The 22,848-nt window shown below is 46.3% G+C and overlaps 2 protein-coding genes across 2 annotated transcripts; one reads left to right on the forward strand and one right to left on the reverse strand.

Moving 5' to 3' along the window:
* Window positions 1–7,011: 7,011 nt before the first annotated feature.
* Window positions 7,012–8,519, reverse strand: GPR119 (G protein-coupled receptor 119). Its single transcript, XM_004587697.2, has one exon. The coding sequence runs from the start codon at window positions 8,074–8,076 to the stop codon at window positions 7,066–7,068; it is 1,011 nt and encodes a 336-aa protein (XP_004587754.1). The 5' UTR covers window positions 8,077–8,519; the 3' UTR covers window positions 7,012–7,065.
* Window positions 8,520–12,840: 4,321 nt separating this feature from the next.
* On the forward strand, window positions 12,841–19,963 carry RBMX2 (RNA binding motif protein X-linked 2). The gene is made up of 6 exons (XM_012927721.2): window positions 12,841–12,909; window positions 13,083–13,198; window positions 15,448–15,499; window positions 18,005–18,134; window positions 18,333–18,510; window positions 18,986–19,963. The coding sequence occupies exons 1-6, from the start codon at window positions 12,905–12,907 to the stop codon at window positions 19,486–19,488; spliced, it is 984 nt and encodes a 327-aa protein (XP_012783175.2). The 5' UTR covers window positions 12,841–12,904; the 3' UTR covers window positions 19,489–19,963.
* The last annotated feature ends 2,885 nt before the right edge of the window (window positions 19,964–22,848 follow it).

The following is a 22,848-nucleotide window of genomic DNA, read 5'->3' on the forward strand; positions in this document are numbered from 1 at the left end:
GCATCTGGGCTAGTGTGTTGTGGTCTGCAATGTTCCGTGCTAACAAGCCCAGCTCAGGTCTCCCATGTGGGCTGGGACATCAGTCTGACCCATTAAGATCTTCCAGTCTTTCCCCTCTGAACCACTAGGTCTCAATCCGCTAGCTTACCTGCAAGGACAGTGGCCTTGTCATTTGGAGTCCCCTAGGAGTCATTCCTCACTTGCAAGATACTCCCAGGATGGCCCTCCCTTTGCTTCTTTCCCTAATCAATCCACCATCCTTGTGCCCAGGAGTGCTTGGGTCCTTCAGCCTAGCCTTCGGAAGCCCAGTAGGTTGTGTGCTGGTCCAGTGCTCTGCTGACTGCCGCCCACCAGGGTCCCAAATTCCTGGCACATGTGCTGGCCTGGTGTCTTACCCTCCACACACACAAGAAGTCTCCAGACCTGGTCCACCAGCATATCAGAGTAGCGTGCTGACCTGTGATTCTCCTCTCTGCTCTCCTCACCTTGCCCAGGACCAAACACATGAGGAATTCCCCAGGTTTGCTCCATCTGCCTAGAGGTGAACTCCCAGGTCCCCACATGCCCACTGGCACTATGCCCCTAGCCTTACCCTCACCCAAGCCTGCACCCTTAGGCCCCTCTGGGCGCCCACCACCTCCCCACCTGGCGTGTTCCAGTGTGTGCCGGTACGGGAGCATGGTGGCCAGGCTGCTGCCTTCCCCAGATTTCATTAATTCTTGCTGTCAGAGATGGCCCTAACTATAAAACAGGAACCTGTTCCTGTTCCACATTAGATCATTTATTGAAAAACTTGACAGTATTAATTCGATGCTGCTAGTTTGGTACTTAGTAATTTGAATATGTAGCTAGACTTCTCCTGTAAAGAAGTGTTTTGTTATGCTTATAAACACATTTATTAGAAGGATTAAACTATTAAGGGTTATATTATGAATAATTCTGTATTATTCACTAAGGCATATTATTTGAGGAATAGTATTGTTTTGTCAGCCTAAGTCAGTTAGGATATTACCTATTTTTCTTTCTTTTTTTTTTTAGCTCTATGTATTTTTGTTGGAAAGGTAGATTTACAGAGAGAAGGAGAAACAGAAAGATCTTCCCTTCTCTGGTTCACTCCCCAAAGTGGCCACAAAGGCTGAAGCTGAACCCATCTGAAGCCAGGAGCTTCTTCTGGGTCTTCCATGTGAGTGTAGACTTCGAGCCATTCTCACTGCTTTCCCAGGTCAGAAACAGGGAATTGGATGGGAAGTGGAGCAGCTGGGACATGAACCACTCCCCATATGGTTTCCTGGTGCATTCCAGGCAAGGATTTAGCCAGTGAGCCACTGCACTGGGCCTTACCTCTTTTTCTTAACAAATGTCTCTGTCCTCTCAGGACCAACCATTCGATGATCTTAACTTTTAGAGCTTTGCTGTAAATGATTATTTCTCCCATCCAAGTACTAGCCAGGCCCGACCCTGATTAGCTTTCAAGATCAGATGAGATTGGGCGTGTTCAGGGTGGTATGGCCGTAGACAAATGATTGTTTCTTTATACTCAATGTCTCAGCCTCAGAATTCAGCTGTATTTGGGATGATGCCTTACTCTAAAGACTTTTCATGCAGCCTTATGATTTCTATTTATTTAATAAAAAGAACACCACATGCATTGCATATGAGGCTTCTATTGCTCTTGGTCATCTAAGGTGGTGGTTGGAATACTGAATGAGAAACATTTAGATTATGAGTCTTTTCCACATTGGAAAGCACCTCATTCCACATTTAGCTATCATTTTTGACTTAGTTTTCTCACCTATTAAAAAAATTCTCCTTGGAGATGATGTGATGGACAACCTTTTACCTTTCTATAGGAAGTGCTTTCATGTTTGTTGAATGGTTCAGTGGGCAAATCTACAAAAATACTACAGGTGATAAAAGCACATTGACCAGTTTTCCAAGACAGCAAGGCCTTTTACTGGGCCCTTGACTGTTCTTTCAGCGTGTTTATCAGCTTTTTAGTGCCTTAATGTCAATACAACTGAGACAGAATTGGAACTGATAGGGATTTATTATAGTAGCTAGGAAATATGATTCAGTCGTGGAATTGTTGGGCAACATGCACCAAATGAGAACAAACCTAAATAGAGGAGGAAATCCCCTCAGGCCGTTGGTCCTGTGTGATTATTTATTTGCTCCTGAACCTCCTGTGCTCGGGAGCAAATAAATCCTGCCTGCCTCCGTGTGTAGAAGTGGTTTTGAAAGCCACAGGAACTGCTTTTCTAATTAGAAGTCTCTGAGGGCCTCTGCGCGGCATTGGTGGTTTCTAGGACTCCTCATGAGAGAGTGCTTGGACAAGTGGGTGATTATGGTGAACATTTGGCCGGGTAGCTGCACTTTAAGTGCTCATGCACTTTACCCTGCCACGTGGGAACCATTAGGGGCAGCACAGCGCCTAGCCAACTGCAAGAGCATGGCTTCAACTGCAGCAAGAATTGTGTCCCAGGCCCTGTGAGGAACCATGTTCTGAGTGAGCTTGCCTGCTTAGCATGTCATAGTGCTGTAGGAAGCAGCCACTTCAGAAAGCTGCATAGGGAAAACCCTGAAATCTCTCTGTGGCTCCCACACTGCTGTGGGATGTTAATCTGCAGGGAGGGGCACTGGCAGAGTAGAGGGTATCAAAGGACTTCCTTTTGTAAAACAACAAAAACAAGCAAACTAAAACACAAACAACAGCAATTTGTGAACTCTCTTGGTATGGTTCATGTTTCCAGGAGGTTGCATGTTTTTATTTCTTTGAGATTTGTTGGTGAGGTTTGTTCATTTATGGTTCACTTAGGATTTCTTTTAGCAGGTATCCCAGGGAAACATTACGCTCTGGGAAATGCCAGCGGAAGTAGGAATCAGAATTCTTATCAATGTGTAATGCCCCTTGATCTAGTAATACTGCTTTGCAGAATTTATCCCAAGGAACTGAACAGAGACATGTTGAAAGTTATATACAAGGGTGTTTATGGTGGTATTCCAGCAGTGAGAAATGGGAAATGATCGAAATTTTAGCACAGCCATCAGAAATGGCTAAATTGTAACACTTCCTTAAAAATATACAACCAATTACAAGTTATGTTTCTGAAGAAGACTTAATGACAGAAAAATATACAACATTAAATAAAAGCAAAGATGAAAGAGGACAACAGATCATCTCTGGATACTATCATTTGTAGGCACCTTTATGATTTTCTGTATTTTCAAAAACTTCTAAAGCAAACAAGTTGCTTTAAAACTCAGACTAATAAACATGATTTGCACATCAACATATACAGCTCTAGAAGAAATCCTTGCAAAACCAGAACAAGTTTATCACCCAACTCCCAATAAACATTTGTGAGATAGGTATGCAGATGGATGAGTGGATTGAGTGGCTGATGGAGTTACGGTTCGCTCTTGTTGCCCAGTTGCTGGCATTCTCTCTGTGTGTCCTTACATTGTCTCTTGCATCTGCTATTTCACTAGTTTGGTTGTGACTGAGTATATTGAAAATGAAACCCAGGGCATGACTTCAATTCCCATTCGAAGCAGTTCAGTCTCTGTCTACGTAGATGGTGACCAGAGATGGACTCTGGCTGACCCAGTCTCAAAGAGGAGCTTACTGATCATGAGGAAAAGCATGATAGTGTTGGCAGCTCAGGGGAGCCAGTCTCTAAAACTTGTGAGACCACTCAATGTTCTCCTTGGTAGAGGGTTATGTATTCTCTATTCTTAACAATAGCCTCATGAGACAGAGGTGTGATAGATGTAGAACTTGAGCTCCCCAAGGAATAACACATAGAGCTTAGTCATGTCACAATTTGTGTAGTAAATTCAGAGTAAGCACTTCGTAAAAATAGGATGCGGGACTGATTGACCTACAATTGTTTCCCACAAGGCCTTATTATCTTTTGGATACTTTGATCAAATTGTTGAAACAGAATCTGGCTTCTTTGCAAATCTGTCAGGATACAACAACACAGGATGCATAAGTGAAATCTACATGTTTCCTCTCCAGTGTGCTCTCTTATCTGTGAAGCCACCTGTGTCAAAGAAAGCCATTAGACTTTTGCTTGACATTCTGTATTTCTGCTCTTGGCAGCCTATTCAACACAGTGTGCTCAATTTCAGTCACTATTATAACCAAGTATACTAACGTTAGTGCCTCGTTAGTCCCTTGTTTTCTATCTGCTCTGTCTCAATACTGGTAAGGTAGTCAGTTTACTCTATCTTTTTCAACTTGAGACATTCTTTGTTACTCATTTTGAAAAATTATATTCACAACCTGAAGAATTCACAGCCAAATTGCCCTTGTCCTATAGATCATTATATCTGAATATGATGGACTCCCTTAAAGGAGATCAACTGGCCATTTTAATCTATAGCATCATTAAGAGGTTGATGCTCACTCTGTGTAAGGTAGGTATTAGTAGCTTGGTTTAATGAATGAGGATTCTAGCTTTCAGAATTTAAATTCATGAATAATAATTTGAGCCTGATCTCTTGAACCAGTTCACTCACTGCCTGTGATTTTCCCACCATGCATCTGATGTTGGGGGGACAGCATGGTTTCTCGGTCCGACTGAACCTAATAATACAATGATCACCTAATCTCCCCCTCAGTTCCTACCTTACTCTTGTACCTTTCTTGGAAACAGATGCCAATTTTTACTTTTGACAAATAGCTGTATATACATGAAACACACAATAGGGAACACATTTGTAACATGGAATGATGAAATCAGGCTAGCTAGTTTCCATCCCATTTTGCTTATATTACCTTGCCAAGATCCATTCTTTGCAACAAGACCAGGATTCAAGCTTTGAATAACTAATATGGAGGGTGTTGATTTGAGCCTGCTTTCAATTTTTGTATTTTACTTAGTTCCCAGTAACTTGTAACCCAATCCAAAAACATGCCTTATATTTCTCGCAGGATTGTTCCTTGTTGGATGCTCAGCCCTTCAAGACATCTTGGGTTCCATCATGCATGGAAGAACTAACACATTCTTCCGTTGTAAGAACATAAGGCTTGCTGCGATGAGAGCAAGTGTACTCCTCCTCTAGGCCAGAATCATAAGGACAGGTGCAGTAGAAGAGATCAGTGAGAAGCAGGCCATTTGGGCTGAAGATAGAAGGTGAAGATGAGGAGAAAGCAATTTTCAAGAGTCAAGAAATGCAGAGGGATAACCACTATTCTCTGAACGACTGCTTAAGAAAAGCTGGAGGCTAATCTAAGCTTCAGAAGGAGTTGAGCAAATTCAAGTGCAAAAATTCGTGTGTGCTGCTATCGTTTTGAGAGGAAGATGGCTGGATTCCCTCCAGGTTTGGGACATTAAAATTTGAGATTCGAATGAAAATTTACAGGGACCTCTTGGAATTAACCATTGCACATTAAACTCAAATGCATCCTGGTACCATCATTGTAGAGGTTGAGGGATTAGCCTTCCAAGGCAGTTTCAGCACCAAATCGCAGACCCACGTATCCACACTGGTTTGGTTTTTTCGTGTCCTCTTTCATTGCTAACTCAGAAACTTTTGGGGGAGGTAATCTTTCGGGCCTTGAGAGCCAAACGCTATAGGACTCTGCTGCAGAGACTAGAAGTTTGAGCCGGGAGCTATAGGGGAGCTCACAAATGCAGGGCTTAGTTCCTGAGTATCTTTCCCCCTTCTGTTTTTGAATTCTTGCCACCAGGGCTATACAGGGAAGCTGAGTATAATTTTCAGCTGCCAACATTGTCATTTTCTGTACCCCATAGAAACGAGAATGAGGCACCTGCTCTGCAGTTGGTCCCATGTGCCACCTGGGTGCCCTCTTCTTGTGCAACTGAGCCTCTCAGGAAAATGCAAACTTAGGAATAAATGAAAGAAGGTCTAAGTCTGAGGGGCCAAGAGGGTCCAGTCTGGAGTGCTTGGCAGCACCTGCCGGGGCACCTACCTTTTTTTCTTCCCTCTTTCTTCCCTCCATTATCTCAGAATCCATGTTTCATTGTCATCAGCAAGTAGCTGCAAGTGACATGTGTGGTGACTGAGGAGAAGAAGCACCAGGAGGCATAATAGCAGAAATTACCACAAGGCAGGCAATTTCCTAAAGAAATCCTATTTTTTTAGGGTTGGCATTGTGATGTAGTGGGCAAAGTAGCCACTTTGTGAGCCTGGCATCCCATATGAACAATGGTTCAAGTTCTGGCTGCTCCATTTCCAATCTAGCTCACTAATGGCCTGGGAAAAGCAGTCAAAGATGACCCAAGTGTTTGGACCACTGCTACCCGCATGGGAAATCTGGGAGAAGCTCCTGACTCCTGGCTTTGGCCTGGCCCAGCCCTGGCTCTGACTGTAACTTTGACTTTCAAGTAAATAAAATAAATCTTAAAAAAAGAATAACAAGAAGCCCTGTTTTTGTTTTTTTTTTTTTTTAGGAAAACACACATTAGATACTAATTCATATTCCAATATCATATGCAAACTCACTATATAAAATTTCCAATTTACATTAGGGAAGGCAGCAGATTAGGGAGGGCCCTTTGCTTTTACCAAAACATTTACTTGAGTAAATCACAATACTAAACAGTTAAGGCGAGAGCTTTACTTCTCTAGTGCTGCACTGTTCAGTAAGGTAACCACTAGCTATGTAGCCAATAGCCCCAGTGGCTATTAAGCATTTTAAATATAGTTAGTTTGCACTGAAATGTTCTGTAAGGGTAAAATATACATCAGACTTCAAAGATCTGACATGAAGAACACTAATAATTTTATATAGATTACATACTAAAATTATCTGGATTTCGACTATAAACATCTATTTCTGGCTTTGCATTTCTTGATTCAAATAAGTGTGCTTGTACAGGAGACACAAGCCCATTACAAAAAGGAGAGGAAGCAGTGGGGATCTGCAGTGGGGAAATTTGTGGTGCAAAAAAGCATCCTGCCTCAGCTGCCCCTCAGCCTGGTCCACTGCATGAAGCAAGTATTCTTTCATTCCCCCAGGTCCATCTGATCTCCTAGTTAAGTCCCAGAGGGGACAAGGGAAAGGCACTTGGAGATTTCTAGGCCCTTATCATCTTAGCCATTGAGCTCGCAGTGGGAGATAGTGACAATGCGACAAGAACTTTCTCTGGGCCTCTCTGGGCCTCCATGCTTGGCCGAGACTAAGAGGAAGAACACCGCAGTGAGCCCCTTCTTCACTCCCAAGGCCATCTGATAGAGCTGCTGTCGTACCTCCTTCTGCCAATAGGCATAGATGAGTGGGTTGAGGAGGGAGTTGCCCACCCCAAGCAACCACAGGTATCGTTCCAACACGACGTAGAGCTGGCACTCCTGGCAGGCCACCTGCACAATGCCAGTGATAAAGAAGGGAGCCCAAGACAGAGTGAAGCTTCCGATGAGCACAGACACGGTGCGGACAGCCTTGAAGTCGCTGAGAATCCGTGGAGCTCGGCAAGCTCCAGCCATGGCTCCTGCATGCTCCATCTTTCGGATCTGCTGACTGTGCATGGAGGCAATCTTGAGCATGTCGCAGTAGAAGAAGACAAAGAGAAACTGGGCTGGGAAGAAGCCAACGCAGAAGAGGGTCAGCACGAAGCGAGGGTGGAACACAGCAAAGAAGCTGCAGGGTCCCTGGTAGACGGTCTGCTGGAAGATGGGGACTCCGAGTGGGAGGAAACCGATGAAGTAAGACAACAACCACAGCCCAGCAATGCATGCTCCAGCCACGAGCCCACTCATGATCCGGAAGTAGCGGAGGGGCTGCCTGATGGCAAGGTACCTGTCAAAGGCGATCAGCATGACCGTGAGGACAGAGGCAGCTGCAGAGGAAGTCACAAATGCCATCCGAAGGCTGCACAGGGTCTTCTGTGTGGGCTGAGCAGAGTTGGAGACTTGGTCAGAGACCAGGCCAGAGATGGCTACACCAATCAAGGCATCAGCCACAGCCAGATTCAAGGTGAAACAGAGACCTACACCGTCGCTCCTGTGGATCAGCAACAGCACAGCCAGGGCCACTAGTGCATTAGCAGCAATGATGAAGGAGGCCAGCACAGCAAGTATCACTCCAAACGAGAAAGAGGCCTCCATGTCTTGAAGCAGCGGGGCTTCCACTTACCAGATCATGCTGATTTTCCAGCCCAACTTCTCCAATGCAGGGGCCAGAGGAGGAGGAGCTGCAGGTTCAGAGCTACAGCGTGATTCCGGCCACTGATGGCCATCCAGGCTGGCAGCTGGCCATCTTAGGGATCCTGTGGGTCCTGAAGAGGTCCTCCTTCTCGTGCAGTCTCGAGCCTCCCGGCCACTGCAACTGCAACTCTCTCCAGGCAGCAATCCGCATGCAGAACTGCGGCTGATCCCAATCCTGAGCTAGTCCCTCCCCTGCCAACCTGCTAGTTACTAGACAACTCCCAAGTACCTGGTGTCTCACCAGGCCCTCTCATCTCATTGATGCCTCAAAGATTTTGTTCGGAGGCACGGGGTGGGGGGGGAGGGGAATTTTCAAGGTATCCTGTCTGATAGAAGATGTAATTGACACTCTGATCGTGCTTTTTCTCTGCCCCCCTCCCTGCCAGGTTTGATGTGAAATTTCCACTTTTCATCCTAAGCCTGTGTCACTTTGGGAGAAGTCAATACTTACTTTTCAAATCACTCTCCGTGACTATTAGGATTGCTTTTAATCAAGCAAGATGATCATCAGCGGTTGAAATGAGGAGGGCAGAGGAGCACACATTCGGGGATGTAGCCACACACAGAAGCTGTTTCCCACATCTTGTTTTCTGGAAGCTGACATTCTAATTCAAATAGGATTTCCCAGTCTTTGAACATAAAATTGTTCCTAGCTGCCACTTGGCTCACCGTAGAACTTGTTCTTGTCATTCACTTTCACATAGAGCCTGCTCCAGGCTGATGCTGCTTTCCCTTGAGCGTACTCCTGGTGAACTTTGTCTGCTCAGCTGGTAGCAGCTGCCACGCTTGTTGTTCATGATCTTGTACATCAGAGGTTATCTCCGGGGGCAGGCAGGGAAAGCGGAGGTGGACTCCATTCAGGAAAATGTCTCTCTTGATGTTTGGCTGTGGAATTTTCCATTTTGCAGGGTTGGGTCAAGGGGAGGCAGTGTTGCTGGAGCAGGATGCGATGGGCTCAGGAAACGCACTTCTATTCTGGGTTGTATAACCATTTACTCGGGTACATTAGAACTAACTAACCTTTTGCCTCCTACTCTCCTCTTGGATACCAAGAAGAGAGGGTTGGGGAGAAGAGTGGATTGAAGCTTATTTACTCAGTTAAGGTGACAGCACAACTGGGAAAGGTTAGTGTTTTAAGCAAGGGAGTGGAGAGGCAAGGCAAATATTGGATGTCAGGTTGTTTTGACAGCCTGAGAGAGCTGTCAGCAGACAGATGCCCCTCTTCCGGAGCCTTGGGAAAGCTGTGGCCCTGGGACTCGGGATTCTGCTTGTCAGCCCGAGAACAGTTCTTGCTGTTTGGTACATGCATCAGGAGGCTGAATGCCTTCCTTCCTTCCTTCCTTTCCTCTCCTCTCCTCTCCTTTCTTCTTCTTCTTCTTCTTCTTCTTCTTCTTCTTCTTCTCTCTCTCTCTCTCTCTCTCTCTCTCTCTCTCTCTCTCAAAGGAATCAGGGGACTGAGAAGATTTTTAAACATATGAGATGCTTATCACAGGCTTAATCGACTGCCACAGTGTCAGCCCCAAAGCCCAGATTCTTGCCTACACCCACAGGGTTTGATTCAGTAGGATCTGGTTGGGCTTGAAAATCTGAATGTTTAACAAGTTTCCAGATGCTGGCTCGGGGATGACACTTAGGAGAGCCACTGCTCTGGTGTAATTTTCTTTCTAGATTTATTTATTGGAAAGGCAGTTACAGAAAGAGACTGAGAGGGGGAGAATGAGAAAGAGAAACAAAGGAACAGAGACAGAGAACTCTCCATCTACTAGTTCAGTCCCCAAATGGCCACAATGGCTGGGGCTTGGCCAAGTCAAAACCAGGAGTGTGGAACTCCATCTGGTTCTCCCACATGGGTGGAGGAAGATCAAGTACTTAGGCTCTCCCCCTTGCCTTCCTGCGCACATTTATAGGAAACTGAATCACTGTGTTTCTTTGCATACCAAAACTACTTTGCAGAAGGATTGAATTAAGAATCTTCGTATGGAGAGCTTGGCCTTGATTTTTCCAGGTAGGCCTAGTTATATAATGACTAGGGTCTGTGTAGGAGCGAGTCAGAATATCAGTGCATAGTGTGTGTGGGGGGGGGGGGGGGGGGGGGAGGGGCGGGGTAACAGAAGCCAGAGATTGGAATGCTGTGAGGAAGGAATCACGGGGCAAGAGGCGGGGAAAATCCCTTTTTAGGGGCCCCAGAAGAAATCAACCCTGATAACACTCTAGCTCAATGAAGCTCACTTTTTTATTTTTGACCTTGACAATTGGAAAAGAGAGTTGTGCTGCTTTAAGCCACTAATTTTGTGGCAATTTGCTTTAGCAGCAATAGGAAACTAATACACGGGGTTGAAAGGCCCACAGGAGGAAATTATTCAAAAACGATTTTAGTTATATCGCTGCTTGGCAGCGGTTACTGCTCAAGAGATGTTAGACTGCAGGTGTCTGCTCGCCTGAAAAAGAGCAGCATTGCTTCCTGGTTTTCAGAAACCAAAATGCCAGTAGCCAAGAAATCCAGCAGAGGGCACTGTGCAGGCAGAAAGCTCTCCTGCTGTCTGGCTAGCTAAATAGAAAGGGTGTGTGAAGGGAAAGGATTTTTTTTTCTGTGTTTCTGGATTGTTCTGCATGAAGTTGTGGTACGGGGCAGCTTCAGGTCAGCGTGGTGAGTGTGGAGATCTTGTTTTCATTTGCCACTCGGAACCTTTTGGCTCCCATTTCCATCACTAGGGCAAGGATGTCAAATTCTCCCTTAAATCCCTGCAGAAAAGAAATTGGCTAATACCTTTTTGCTCAATGTTCATGGTTAATAGATTGGAGTGGGGTGGTGATGAGAGAAAAGGCATATTCAAAAATATTTCTTGCTTTTTTTCATTGCGAAGGTTTCTCGACAAATATTCATTTTGTTGCTGGATCTTAACCTTATTTATTTACTCCAACTTTCTTAGGAAAGCTGATGGCCTAGCTGAAGATACAGCCCCAATTGTGATTCCACGGTTACCTGAAGAAATGAGGAAGCTAGCGTGTGGTGTTAGTTGAGCACTTTGCAGTGGTTACTTCATCATAACTAATCAAGCAGAGATTCTCAGAAGCAGACCAGACCTGTATGCACTCTGTCACTGTTTACGTTTCATTTACAAGATGATGGTTTTTAAAGATTTATTTTATTTATATTTGAAAGAGAGAAATCTCCCATTCTGCTGGTTCACACCTGAAATGGCCACACATGGCCAGAGGTTACCTGATCTGAAACCAGCAGCCAGGAAGCTCTTCCGGGTTTCCTACGTGCGTGCAGAGACCCAATACCTTGGGCCATCTTCTGCTGCCTTCCCGGGTACGTTGTTAGGAATCAGGATTGGAAGTGGAGAAGCCAGGACTTTAACCAGTGTCCATATGGGATGTTGGTGCAGTAGGAAGAGGCTCAGCCTACAATGTCATGGCGCCCGCCATAAGCTTCCTACCTTCCCACACCACTGCCACTTTCAGTTTTAGGTTTTAAAAGGCACTCAAAGTTTGTACATTCTGACGTTATTACACTCAGCTAATTTCTGCAGCCAAGTCCTCTTTTGCCTTAAGCCAAAAATACCAGATGCGATGAGATAATAGGAGGTCCTTTTATTTCAACAGGGTAGGAACGGGAGTTGGGGTGGAGGAGGAGAAAACTAGAAAGGACATGTCTCCTGCCATGGTGGGAGGATGGGGGCTGCCTGGGCAGGGGAAGGGGCAGGATGGAGGATGGGAGAGCCAGGAGAAGGGAAGGAAAGAGGGGGGAATGAGAAGGGAGGAGCTGTGTGGGCTGTGTGTTTGCCCCAGAGACTGGTGACTGAGATTATCTGAGCCACAGGTTAGTGGGTGGGGACTAGGGGAGGGGCCACGAGGGATTAGGGCATGAGATTCTCAGGTAAAGTGCCAGGTTACATCTGATTGGTGGATAATCAGAACAGCGGGAACTTCGCGAGCTGTGGGAAAGGCAAAGCAGGAAGCGCAGGGTCCAAGATGGGATGTTCGAATCACTTCTCACCCCCAGTCTCCTACCCTGCGCCTGGCTCAATTACACTAATTCGCTATTATTAATTAATAAGTATTAAGTCACCCTTGGGCTCCTGTGTACAAACTTTAGCTCTATAAGACCTGTAGGAAAAAAAAAAGGCTCAATAATGACCCGTTGAATCAATCTGCCTGGTTGGTGCAGGGAAAGTTAATTGGACCTGAACATCTTTTGCTTTATAAAATGGGAATGGCAATTTCATATGGGGTGGGCAAAGTGGAGAGACAGCATATGCGAAGTGACCAGCACATATTCTAGTGACATTTAGGCCATAATCTGCCCGGTTGTTAGCTGTTAATTCCGCAATTATTTCTGCCTCTGGTTCAACTAGGAGAGAGGCTATGGAAAAGTCTAGCAGCTGGGACTGAAGCCGTCTCCTAAAGAATCTTGTTCAGTTTGCTCAAGTAAGCACTAACTAATTAGTTCCAGGCGTCGTTCACCGGCTAGGGATCTGGTAGAAGCTCAGGCACCCTTTTAAAGAGGGAACCGAAGGACTAAAGGGTAAACCACGTTTCAAGAGATGGTGATTCCACGGAGCCTGTGGGGGAGGGGGGGGAATCGGCGCTGCGTCATAATCCCGCGACGCCGACTTGTTGCGTCGCAAACTGCTTACTTATTAGAGCGAGCGACGCCGAGGTCGCGCATGCGCCGCGCAACCTTACCGGGGAAATTCTACATGCTGAGCGCGAACCTGACAAGATGAAGTAAGACCTGAATTTTCCTTTGGGTGCAGGGAGAGCGGCTTTCTGCGGGTAGCCTGGCGGGGCTGGGATGGCGGATCGTCCGCAGGGCCGACGGGCGGTGGGAGGCGCGACGGGCGGGAGCGGCTTGCCTGGAAGCGCAGGCGGACTCGGCTCTCTTGTTTTTCCTTGGGCAGTCCGTTAACTAAGGTGAAGCTGATCAACGAGCTGAATGAGCGGGAGGTCCAGCTCGGGGTGGCGGAGAAGGTGTCGTGGCACTCGGAATACAAGGACAGTGCTTGGATCTTTCTGGGTGAGACCCGCGGTTTTCCTCAGACTCGCCCCTGGCCTACTTTGGACCGTTTCAAGATTTCCGTCCTGCTCTCCTTCTCATGTTTTACAACCACTTTTCTTTGCATCTTCTGTCTGCGCGGGAATCCATATTCCCATTCACTGTATGACTTCTACCCAACCCTTGTTGCCAAACCAGTTATAGAAATTTATGTTTGCCATTCACTGTTGCTGCTCGGTTTTTTTGGAGACCATAGTTGTTGCAGACACGCTCATCAACCCATTGTACAGCTGAGAAAACTGAGGCACAGAGAAGATGATGAATTTCGTGAAGGTCAGATGGCAACAGCATAACACTGTTAGTAACAATAACGCATAGTCTTTGCCATGAACTTGTATTACTCCCAACTGCCCTACACCTTTCTAGTTCCCTCAGAATTCATATTCTGCCTCCAATTAACTACGGGCTTTTGTCCACGGCCGTGTTGACATCCCTATGTTCATTTTGTGCCACAGGCAGTAGTTCTGCAGAGTGACTTTTTAAGAAAGATTTAAACATCTTCCTGCAAATTTACTGTCACAAGGGCTGACTTGGTGCCGGGGCCAAGCCAGGATGCAGGAGCTTCTTCCTAGTCTCCCATGGAGGTGCAGGGGCTCAAGCACTTGGGTCATCTTCTGGTGCTTTCCCAGGCACATTAACAGGGAGCTGGACCAGACTGGAGAACAGCCAGGTCTTGAACCAGTGCCCATATAGGACGCTGGTCTCACAAGCGGCAGCTTTGCCTGTCCCACCACAACGGCAGCCCTGCCGAGTGACACTTCAGCAGGGTTGTTGCATCATGCATTCTGCTGCACACTCAGTATGCATTGCCTCACTTTTTATAACAACCCTAAGAGGCGAGTACTACTACCTATGTTTTTTTTTTTTTAATCATTTTTCCCCTGTATCTGGGGTCAGGGGAGAAACAAAGGGAGAAGTCCCACCCAGCCTCCCACCCATCCCAGGTTCCCCATGTGGGGCATGATCTGAGGGTCCTGCTCAAACAGTTTTGATAGTTCAACAGTTCTAAATTGTTGCCAAACTCGCCGTTCCAAGCACGATGAAATCTCTTCAGAATCCACTGGCTGACATAGTGTCTTCATGGTTGGGGTTCTTACTATCTATATTTTAAAGATGAAGAGAAAGGGTCTGGCAGCATGGACTAGTAGGATCAGCTTGCAGAGTCAGCATCCCATATGAATGTCAGTTCGAGTCCTGGCTGCTCCACTTCCCTTCCAGCTCCCTGCTTGTGGCCTGGGAAAGCAGAGGAGGATGGCTCTGTCCTTGGTACTCTGCACCCATGTGGGAGACCTGGAGGAGGCTCCTGCCTCCTGGCTTTGAAACACCTCAGCTCTGGCTGTTGTGGCCATTTGGGGAATGAACCAGTGGATGAATACTCTTTCTCTCTGTAAATCTGCGTTTCCAATGAAAACAAGAATGAATCTTTAAAAAGAAATAAGAGGAAAGAACACATGGAAGGGATATTGTTTGCTATGTATGCTTAATGGTGGTCTTCATAATGCTCAGTTGGTGGGGTTAATGATGTTGCATGTAAACTCATTTTGGATATTACCTATAAAATGGGGCTAATAAATATGTAAATTTCAAGTATATTTGTGAAAGTGGAGTTTTATGATAGAACCTGCTTTGTCCATAAGATTTTTTAAAGATTTGTTTATCTTTATTGGAAAGGCAAATTAATAGAGGAGAGACAGAGAGAAAGACCTTTCATCTGGTGGTTCACTCCCCAAATGGCCACAGTGGTCGAAGCTGAACCAATCCGAAGCCAGGAACCTGAAGTTTCTTCAGGGTCTCCCCTGTGGGTGCAGGGTCTCAAGACTTTGGGCCATTCTCTACTATTTCCCAGGCCACAAGCAGGGAGCTGGAAGGGAAATGGAGCAGCTGGGACATGAACCGGTGTCCCTATGGGATCCCAGAGCTTGCAAGGCTAGGATTAGTCAATTGAAGCATCGTGCCGGCGCCGTCCATAGGTTTTTGGGTATGAGGAAGGCTGAATGGATCAAATGAGTTTGGCTAGTGGGGACTGACCCTTCCACTCAAGCAGAATCACTCCTTTGTCCTGCGGACACTTCTATATGTACACCCGTCACTGTATCAGAGGGATATATACTTATAAGGTTTACAGGGAACTCTACGTCCTCAGTGCCTGGTGCTAATGGTGCTTCGTAGACATTTAGTAAATATTAAACTGACATGTTTGTCTCTTCTAGGAGGGCTTCCTTATGAACTGACAGAAGGGGATATCATTTGTGTGTTTTCACAGTAAGTCTATTGTATTTCCTGCCTCCTGGGTCAGCCAGGTTGGGTCCTTCCATATTACATTTTGTGGCATCACCAAAGCCATATACTGTTAAGCTCTAGGCAGCCTGGCATCCCTGCATGGGCAGGGCTGGAGCTTTGTGCTAGTCTGGATCAGTCCCTGGACGCTGTGGAAGATCCTGGAAGGTAGATATTGATGGCTGTCTCGGGGATTTTCGCTGACGTTGGCTAACCCCAGGCCTACACAGAAGCAGACTGCAACTCTCAGGCAGGTCCCAGGTTGGCCCACCTCCTCGGGTTCCTGCCAAGCAGGGGTAACCCATGATCACAGGGGCCTTCTGATCTCTCATCTGTGGGCTGCTGTAGAACCAGGGCTAATCACAGAGAGGAATTTGGAAGAACCGGGAGGTTTAGGTGGTTGTATGTGTTCTTTATTTCTGGATGAGTGGGAAGTTAGTGAGCAGAACCATGTCTTTACCCAGAGGCTGAGAATGGCACACGAGGAACAAGAGTGACTAGGAGACCTATACAGTTTTTGTTCTGCTGTGGGAGTGAATCAGTAGCACGTGACGGTCAGCGGATGTCGATGGCTTGTACTGGGAGAAGAACCTGATAGGAAAGAGCCTGTGTGGCTGTTCATAAAACCCCAGAGCTGTACTGAGTTGGTAGACAGTCCTCGGGGCCACCCCCTCAGCGACTCAAACACTGGAGCAGAACGCCACTGCCTCTGGATGGCATATCCTTCAGAAGCAGAGGATTTTTTTTTTTATCTGAGCTGGAAGCCTTTTTTTTTTTGTTTTTTAACATCCACCATATATATAATAGCTAAGTTCAAACTTAACATCAAAGTTTCTATACTGTTACATCTTGTTTAGCATTAACAGTCATAAATTGATAAAGCTTTTGGGGGGAAGAAAATTAAGCCACAATTTAAACTTTGCAGTATATAGTGATTAAGCATGGTTTTACAGAACTTTGCATTTTAACAATTGAAGAATAGAAAAGTTTCAGGCAGGTGAGCAGGGAAATGCCCAACCACCCAGTGAGTGAGGAAGAATTGAACTCTACATCCTACCTAGTAAAGTCCAGGAGAAGCAAATAGGGAGCCCGACCAGTAAGTACAGGCTGAGTGATTATAGGCTAATTGGCCTTTTCCCTGGCTGTTCCAGCCTTTGTATCTATATCTATGTCTCTCTCTGTCTATCTGAAAAGGCAGATGGGAAGCCTGATCAGTGAGGTACAAGCTGCGTGATTATCAGCTAGCTGACCTTTATTTTAGCATCTGTCTATCTGAACTAATTTTGGGACTCACAAGCAACCCTGATAGTCGGTGTAAGAGAGGCCTGGGAGCCAAGGCTAGAACTAGATAAGGACCAGAGAAAGCTCCTCTCCTGAGTCCAAAATTAGATTTACAACCCTTTTATCTCTGAGTACCACCCGGGGCTCCTGGCTGTAGTTCTGATGTCACCAGACCCTATGAGAGGGTTTGGGGCTGCTACCACCCCGTGTGGGAAATCCAATAGGAAATGAGTGACCTCAGAGTTCTCAGCCTCCAAGGGCATGCATATTCCCTGTGGATCTCTTAGGCAGTCGGGATACGGTTCTCGGTGTCCATACTGACAGAAGCAGAGGATTTTGACAAAGAAATTGAACAGCAAGCACAGGTGGAGGACCACAGACAGAGGGCTGGACAACCGTACACAGGCTGCGGACCCTGGCACATAGATTGATATGCTACAAAATGGTTGGAGCATCCCATAGACAGCCCTGGCCGAGAGATTGGGCAGCTTACAGGGCAGCAGCCCGTGGGAAAGGAATTGGACAACATGTGTGAGAAGGCCATTGGTGGAGGGCCTAGGCAGCCCACAGAAGCCGAGGGTCCTCCAGGAAGAAGTCTGTTTCTGTTAGCTATGATTTCTTTCCTTTCATGGTACTTTAGCTGACCCAGTCTTCATACTGGAACTGCTGTTATTTCTGCTTGCACTTAGTGGTGATTAGCTAGAAGTGTATGTTGATTCCAGTTCTCTCTTTTAGCTATATGCATTCTCTCCATGAAGATTGCCTTTGCCACCAATAACAGTGGCTTTCAAAACATACTTTTTTAAAAAGAAAAAGATTTAACTTTATTTTAATTTGAAAGGCAGAGTTATAGGGAGAGAAGGAGAGAGAGAATGAGAGAGAATGAGAATTTTCTACTTGCTGGTTCATTCCATGAATGACCACAATGGCCAGAGGTGTGTTGGTCTGAAGCCAGGAGCCAAATGCTTCTGGGTCTCCCACATGAGTGCAGGGGCCCTAGCACTTGGGGCGTTATGCTGCTTTCCCAGGCCATTAGCAGGAAGCTGGATTGGAAGTGAAGCATCTGGGACTCACACTGGTACCCATATGGGATGCTAGTGACTTTACCTGCAATGCCATAGTGCTGGCACTGAATTTTGTTTTTATTATACCTGAACATTGTTGTGGATTTTGCGTCAATAATGTCTTTAACTCTTATCACATGAATAGATACGGGGAGGTGGTTAATATTAATCTCGTGCGGGACAAGAAGACTGGAAAATCCAAAGGCTTCTGCTTCCTCTGCTATGAAGACCAAAGGAGCACAATTCTGGCTGTTGACAACTTTAATGGGATCAAGGTGAGTGTGCCTGGTGAGCAGCGTTTGGCTAGACTTCCGGGTGTGTGGCAAGGCCTGTAGAGGTGTGGAGACATTCATCAGGAAGGGATTCAGGAGGCGATTGTGTTGGCTCCCAGCCCTGTCATGACTTGCTGCACAGTTGGAGAGTTTGAAATGAAGCCATCTTTTCTGAGACATTACCTAATTTTTTGTTTTCAGATTAAAGGAAGAACCATCCGAGTGGATCATGTGGCTAACTATCGGGTGCCTAAGGTCTCAGAGGACATGGATGAGGTGACCAGAGAGCTCCAGGAGATGGGCTGTGGGGTTAGGACGCCCTCCCCGAGTGCATCTGAGGGTTCTGAAGATGATAAACCCTCAAAAAAGCACAAAAAAGGTAAGGTGTTGAAACCCAAGAGAAATCAGATTTAGTCTTAGTGCCTGCTCTTCCTAGCATCCACTGATTATGGTTGATAGTCGGGTGTTACATAAGAGAAGGAAAAGAGATGGGGGGATTTGTTTCAGTTGCCAAAGGGAAGATATCAGCCAGAGGCTACTGTTTAGGGTAGAATTGTATCCCCCAGAATTGTTGATACTGTTAGTTCTTATTCCCCCATGTGGTCTTATATAGAGAAATTTCACAGCAGGAACCTTGAGAGTGATGGATGTTGAAGTTGGCTTGTCAGATGCGTTTTCCTGACTGTTACACACTGCTTCCCAGGGTCTTCTCCTTCCATGCATGTTTCCTTCCAGGCAGGTGGCCAGTTGTAAACTGTTCCAGCTTTGTCAGATGTCACATACTCAGAGAAGAAAGGCATAGTTTTAAGGAGTTCTCTATTACTTTTGCTTCTCTTATTCCCCCTTTCCTCCAGACAAAATGGAAAAAAAGAAGAAAAAGAAAGACAAAGAGAAGCATGACCGGGAGGTGCAGTTGGAGCAAGCGTCCGCTTCTTCCTTGCCCAGAAGCAAAACCACAAAGGAAAAGGATGAGTCTGGACCGAAGCCAGAGAGCAGCAAGAGCTCCGAGAAGGCCCAGAGGTCAGAAACCAGGGAGGCACGGAAGCACTACCCTGGGTCCCCTGAGGCCAGGACTGCCACTGGCAGAAGAGTTGAGGAGCCAGCCAGGGAGCCGAAGAAGGAGAGATCGAAACATGAGCATAGGTCCTCCGACAGGAGGGACGTGAGAGACGAAAGGAACAGGGATAGGGATAAAGGACGAAACACAGAGTCACATTCGAACTGGCATGACGGGCATTCGGAAGGCCGGAGCCATCGGAGTAGAAGTCGGAGCCGAGAGCGATCGCATCGGCAGAAGAGGGCCCGTTGCTCCCGCGAGCGGGACTCCTCGAGTCTCAGTGACCGCAGGCGTCACTGAGGCCGGATCCACCACTCTGGAGATCTGGAAATGATATGTTTTTAAAATGTAGTCCAAGTCAGCTACACCGTTACCATTTCTCTCAGTAAAGTCTCTAAAGCTGAATTCTTTTAATTCTTGAGTAGTAGTCCTTTAGAGGGCTGTAGTTTCGGAGTCGGGTGCCATGCATTTGTTTTTTTAAGCACAATCCACATATCATCCCTGGGAACATATTTGGAACTTAACAGAGAGCGTGTCCTCAATTTGGGCTCACAGATAAGCCCTTTGAACCCATAGGCCACCCCCAGCCCGAGACGAAATTGCCAGAAAAAGGAAAGCACAGACAATTCTAGAGTCCTAGTCTTTGTCTTTGATGTTGAGAACCCAGCATTGCAAGGCCTTTTGAGTTTAGCAGATAGAACTACAGTGAAGTGGGGCTTAACTTGATTCAGACCACCTGAGGTCAATGTGATTGCATTCTGGTTTTGTTGTTGTTGTTGTTGTTGTTGTTGTTGTTGTTTTGAAAGGACTCATTTCATTTTCTAGGAAGGCAGAGTGACTTGGCTACAGTGACTGGGGCTAGGCCAGATCAGAGCCAGGAACTAACTACTCACATATTCCTCATGGGTGAAGGGGCCCAAGTATGTGGGCCATATTCTGCTCCTTTGCTGCACACATCAGTAGAGAGTTGGGGCAGCTGTGACCCAAAACTGGTGCCTACTTGGGATGCCAGCATTGCAGGCAGCAGACTGAACCCACTACACAACACTGGCATTGATGGAGTTTTATAGAATAGCCAGTTCCCTCTCCAGACCCTGTTTGAAATCAACTTTAAATGTCTTTATCTTTTTTTTTTTTTTGGTTGAGAAATTTTTCTACTTATTCTTTCGCCTTGAAACTTATTTGTATTGATGTGAAGTTTATTTAATATAAAAGTAACCTATTTCAAAACAGTCGAGTGGCACTTGCATTCACCTTGTTGTACAAACACCTGCTGTTTCTAGTTTGACACGTGAATATCGTCACCAAATGAAACTCCCGACCCAGGAAGCAATGACATGCTGTTACCCCATCGTCCCTGTCCCTGGAAATCACCCACCTGCTTTCTGTTTCTGTGGATTTGCCTGTTTTGGGTAGCTCAGAGAGGAGTCGTCACACAGTAGTGGCTTTTTGTGTCTGGCTTCCTTCTTTCAGTCTGGCATGCTCCAGGTTCATCCATGTTGGCGGTACGCATATCAATGCTTCATTTTGTCTTAGGGCTCAATAATGCGGTATAGATAGACCACATTTGGGTTTCCATTCTTCAGGGCGTACATTTGTGTGGTTTCTGCATTGGCATAATCAGCTCCTGATTCTGCGGGCAGACACACCAGACTGCTTCTGGGCTTAGTCTGCCATTCACATATCCACTCGCTTGGGTGGCTCCATTGTATAGCTCTGGTCTGACTGACAGGTCATTCTTATTTTGAGTCTTAATTTCTGTTTTACCATCAGTCCCTTATGAATTTGGTAGGAACTGTTTCTTGAAGTCTTAACAATGAATTTTCATTTTAAATTTTATTTCACTTGAAGTGCAGAATTACACAGAGAGAAAGAAAGAAAGAGATCCATGAGTTCATTCCTCTAATGGCCCCAATGGCCAGAGCTGAGCCAGTCTAAAACTGGGAGCCAAGAGCTTCATCTGGGTCTCCCCTGTATGTGCAAGGGCCCAAGCACTTGGGTCATCATCCTACTGTTGCCTTTCCAGGCCATCAGCAAGGAGCCTAGTGGCTAAAGTCCTTGCCTTGCATGCACCGGGATCCCGTATGGGCACTGGTTCTAATCCCAGCTGCTCCACTTCCCATCCAGATCCCTGTTTGTGGCCTGGGAAAGCAGCTGAGGATGGCCCAAAGCCTTGGGACCCTGCACCCGTGTGGGAGACCTGGAGGAGGTTGCTGATTCCTGGCTTTGGATTGGAGCAGTACCGACCGTTGCGGTCACTTGGGGAGTGAATCATCGGACAGAGGGTCTTCCTCTCTGTCTGTCCTCCTCTCTGTGTATCTGACTTTGCAATAAAAATAAAGGCAAGGAAGGGAAGAAGACGAGTTAGCAAAGCCTTGCAGTGCAGGTCTAAGAAAGTCTCAACAAAGCCAAGGGTGAGTATTTGAGTGTGTTGCCTGTCAGAGGAGGCCTGGCCAGTCCTGGGCACCAGGTAGCCCTGCCTTGGGCTTCTGCCTTGGCCACTGTGACCCTCTGCTCACATGCCCATTCCATGGTTAGCCAGTGATGAAGGTTCAGACATTTGGCTAGGTTGTTTTGTATGTTTGTTATTATGTATGTGACAAGAAGCTGACACTAGTCCTTGGGCTGAATTTCTTCAGGGAAGAGCTGGTTAGATGAGGCTCACCCATGTCATTGAGGCTGATCATTTGATTTTTTTATAACATTTATTTTTATTGGAAAGGCAGCAGATTTATGGAGAGAAGGAGAAACAGAGAAAGATCTTCCATCCTGTGGTTCACTCCCCAAATGGCCACAATGGTCGGAGCTGAGCCAATCTGGAGCCTGAAGCCAGGAGTCAGGAGCCAACAGCTTCTTCTGGGTCTCCCATGCAGGTGCAGGGTCCCAAGGTTTGGACCATCCTCTGCTTTCCCAGGATACAAGCAGAGAGCTGGATGGGAAGTGGAGCAGTCAGGACATAAACTGGTATCCATGTGGGATACGGCACATGGTGGTGGAGGAATAGCCAGTTGAGCCAACACACACACCTGATTGTTTCAATTTTTAAAAGGTTGAGCTTTTTGATAGATTTACAGAAATAGAAAGAGGGATCTTTGTTGGATCACTTCCTAGTTGGATGCCAGCCCTAGCCTGGGCCAAAACAAGAACCAGGAACTTCCTCTTGGGCTCCCACAAGGGTGGCAGGGGCCTAAGTTTTCCACTACTTTTCCCAGGCCATCAACAGGGAGCTGGATCCTAAGTAAAACAGCCTGGATACATATACACTCGAATGGCATGGTGGCATTGTAGCCATTGGCTTTACCCACTATGACACAGTGCTGGTCCCAGGATTTTTTTTCTTTAAAAAAATTACTGTAGGTGTTAACCCACCTCTACAGCAACAGTTAGACTAGTGTTGAACAACTGAGCACTATAATGTATGCCAAGTTGATGTTAAAAGTAACCATAACAATTGATCATCTTTTCCATAGTGTGGGGGCAATTCTAGTGGTATCCGCTTGGCCTTCTTACTCTAGAACCCTATGACTTACTGGTATTATTCCAAGTACCAAGTAAGTTTCAGTTAAGTGCTTATGTCCCCTGGGAAAGTCAGCAAGGTCACTTTGAGCCCTATCATAGCCAGGATTTTGTAAGCCCCTGGTGTCTGAGGCCTGTGATCAT

This window comes from Ochotona princeps, chromosome X (genome assembly GCF_030435755.1).
Source record: "Ochotona princeps isolate mOchPri1 chromosome X, mOchPri1.hap1, whole genome shotgun sequence".
NCBI lineage: Eukaryota > Metazoa > Chordata > Mammalia > Lagomorpha > Ochotonidae > Ochotona > Ochotona princeps.

Excerpts from the sequence above, each read along its gene's own strand:
- GPR119 (XM_004587697.2), bottom strand. The coding sequence starts at position 8,076 with ATGGAGGCCTCTTTCTCGTTTGGAGTGATACTTGCTGTGCTGGCCTCC.
- RBMX2 (XM_012927721.2), top strand. Across the intron at positions 15,500-18,004 it reads ATCATTTGTGTGTTTTCACA|ATACGGGGAGGTGGTTAATA; the intron begins GTAAGTCTATTG and ends TCACATGAATAG. Across the intron at positions 18,135-18,332 it reads ACAACTTTAATGGGATCAAG|ATTAAAGGAAGAACCATCCG; the intron begins GTGAGTGTGCCT and ends TTTTGTTTTCAG.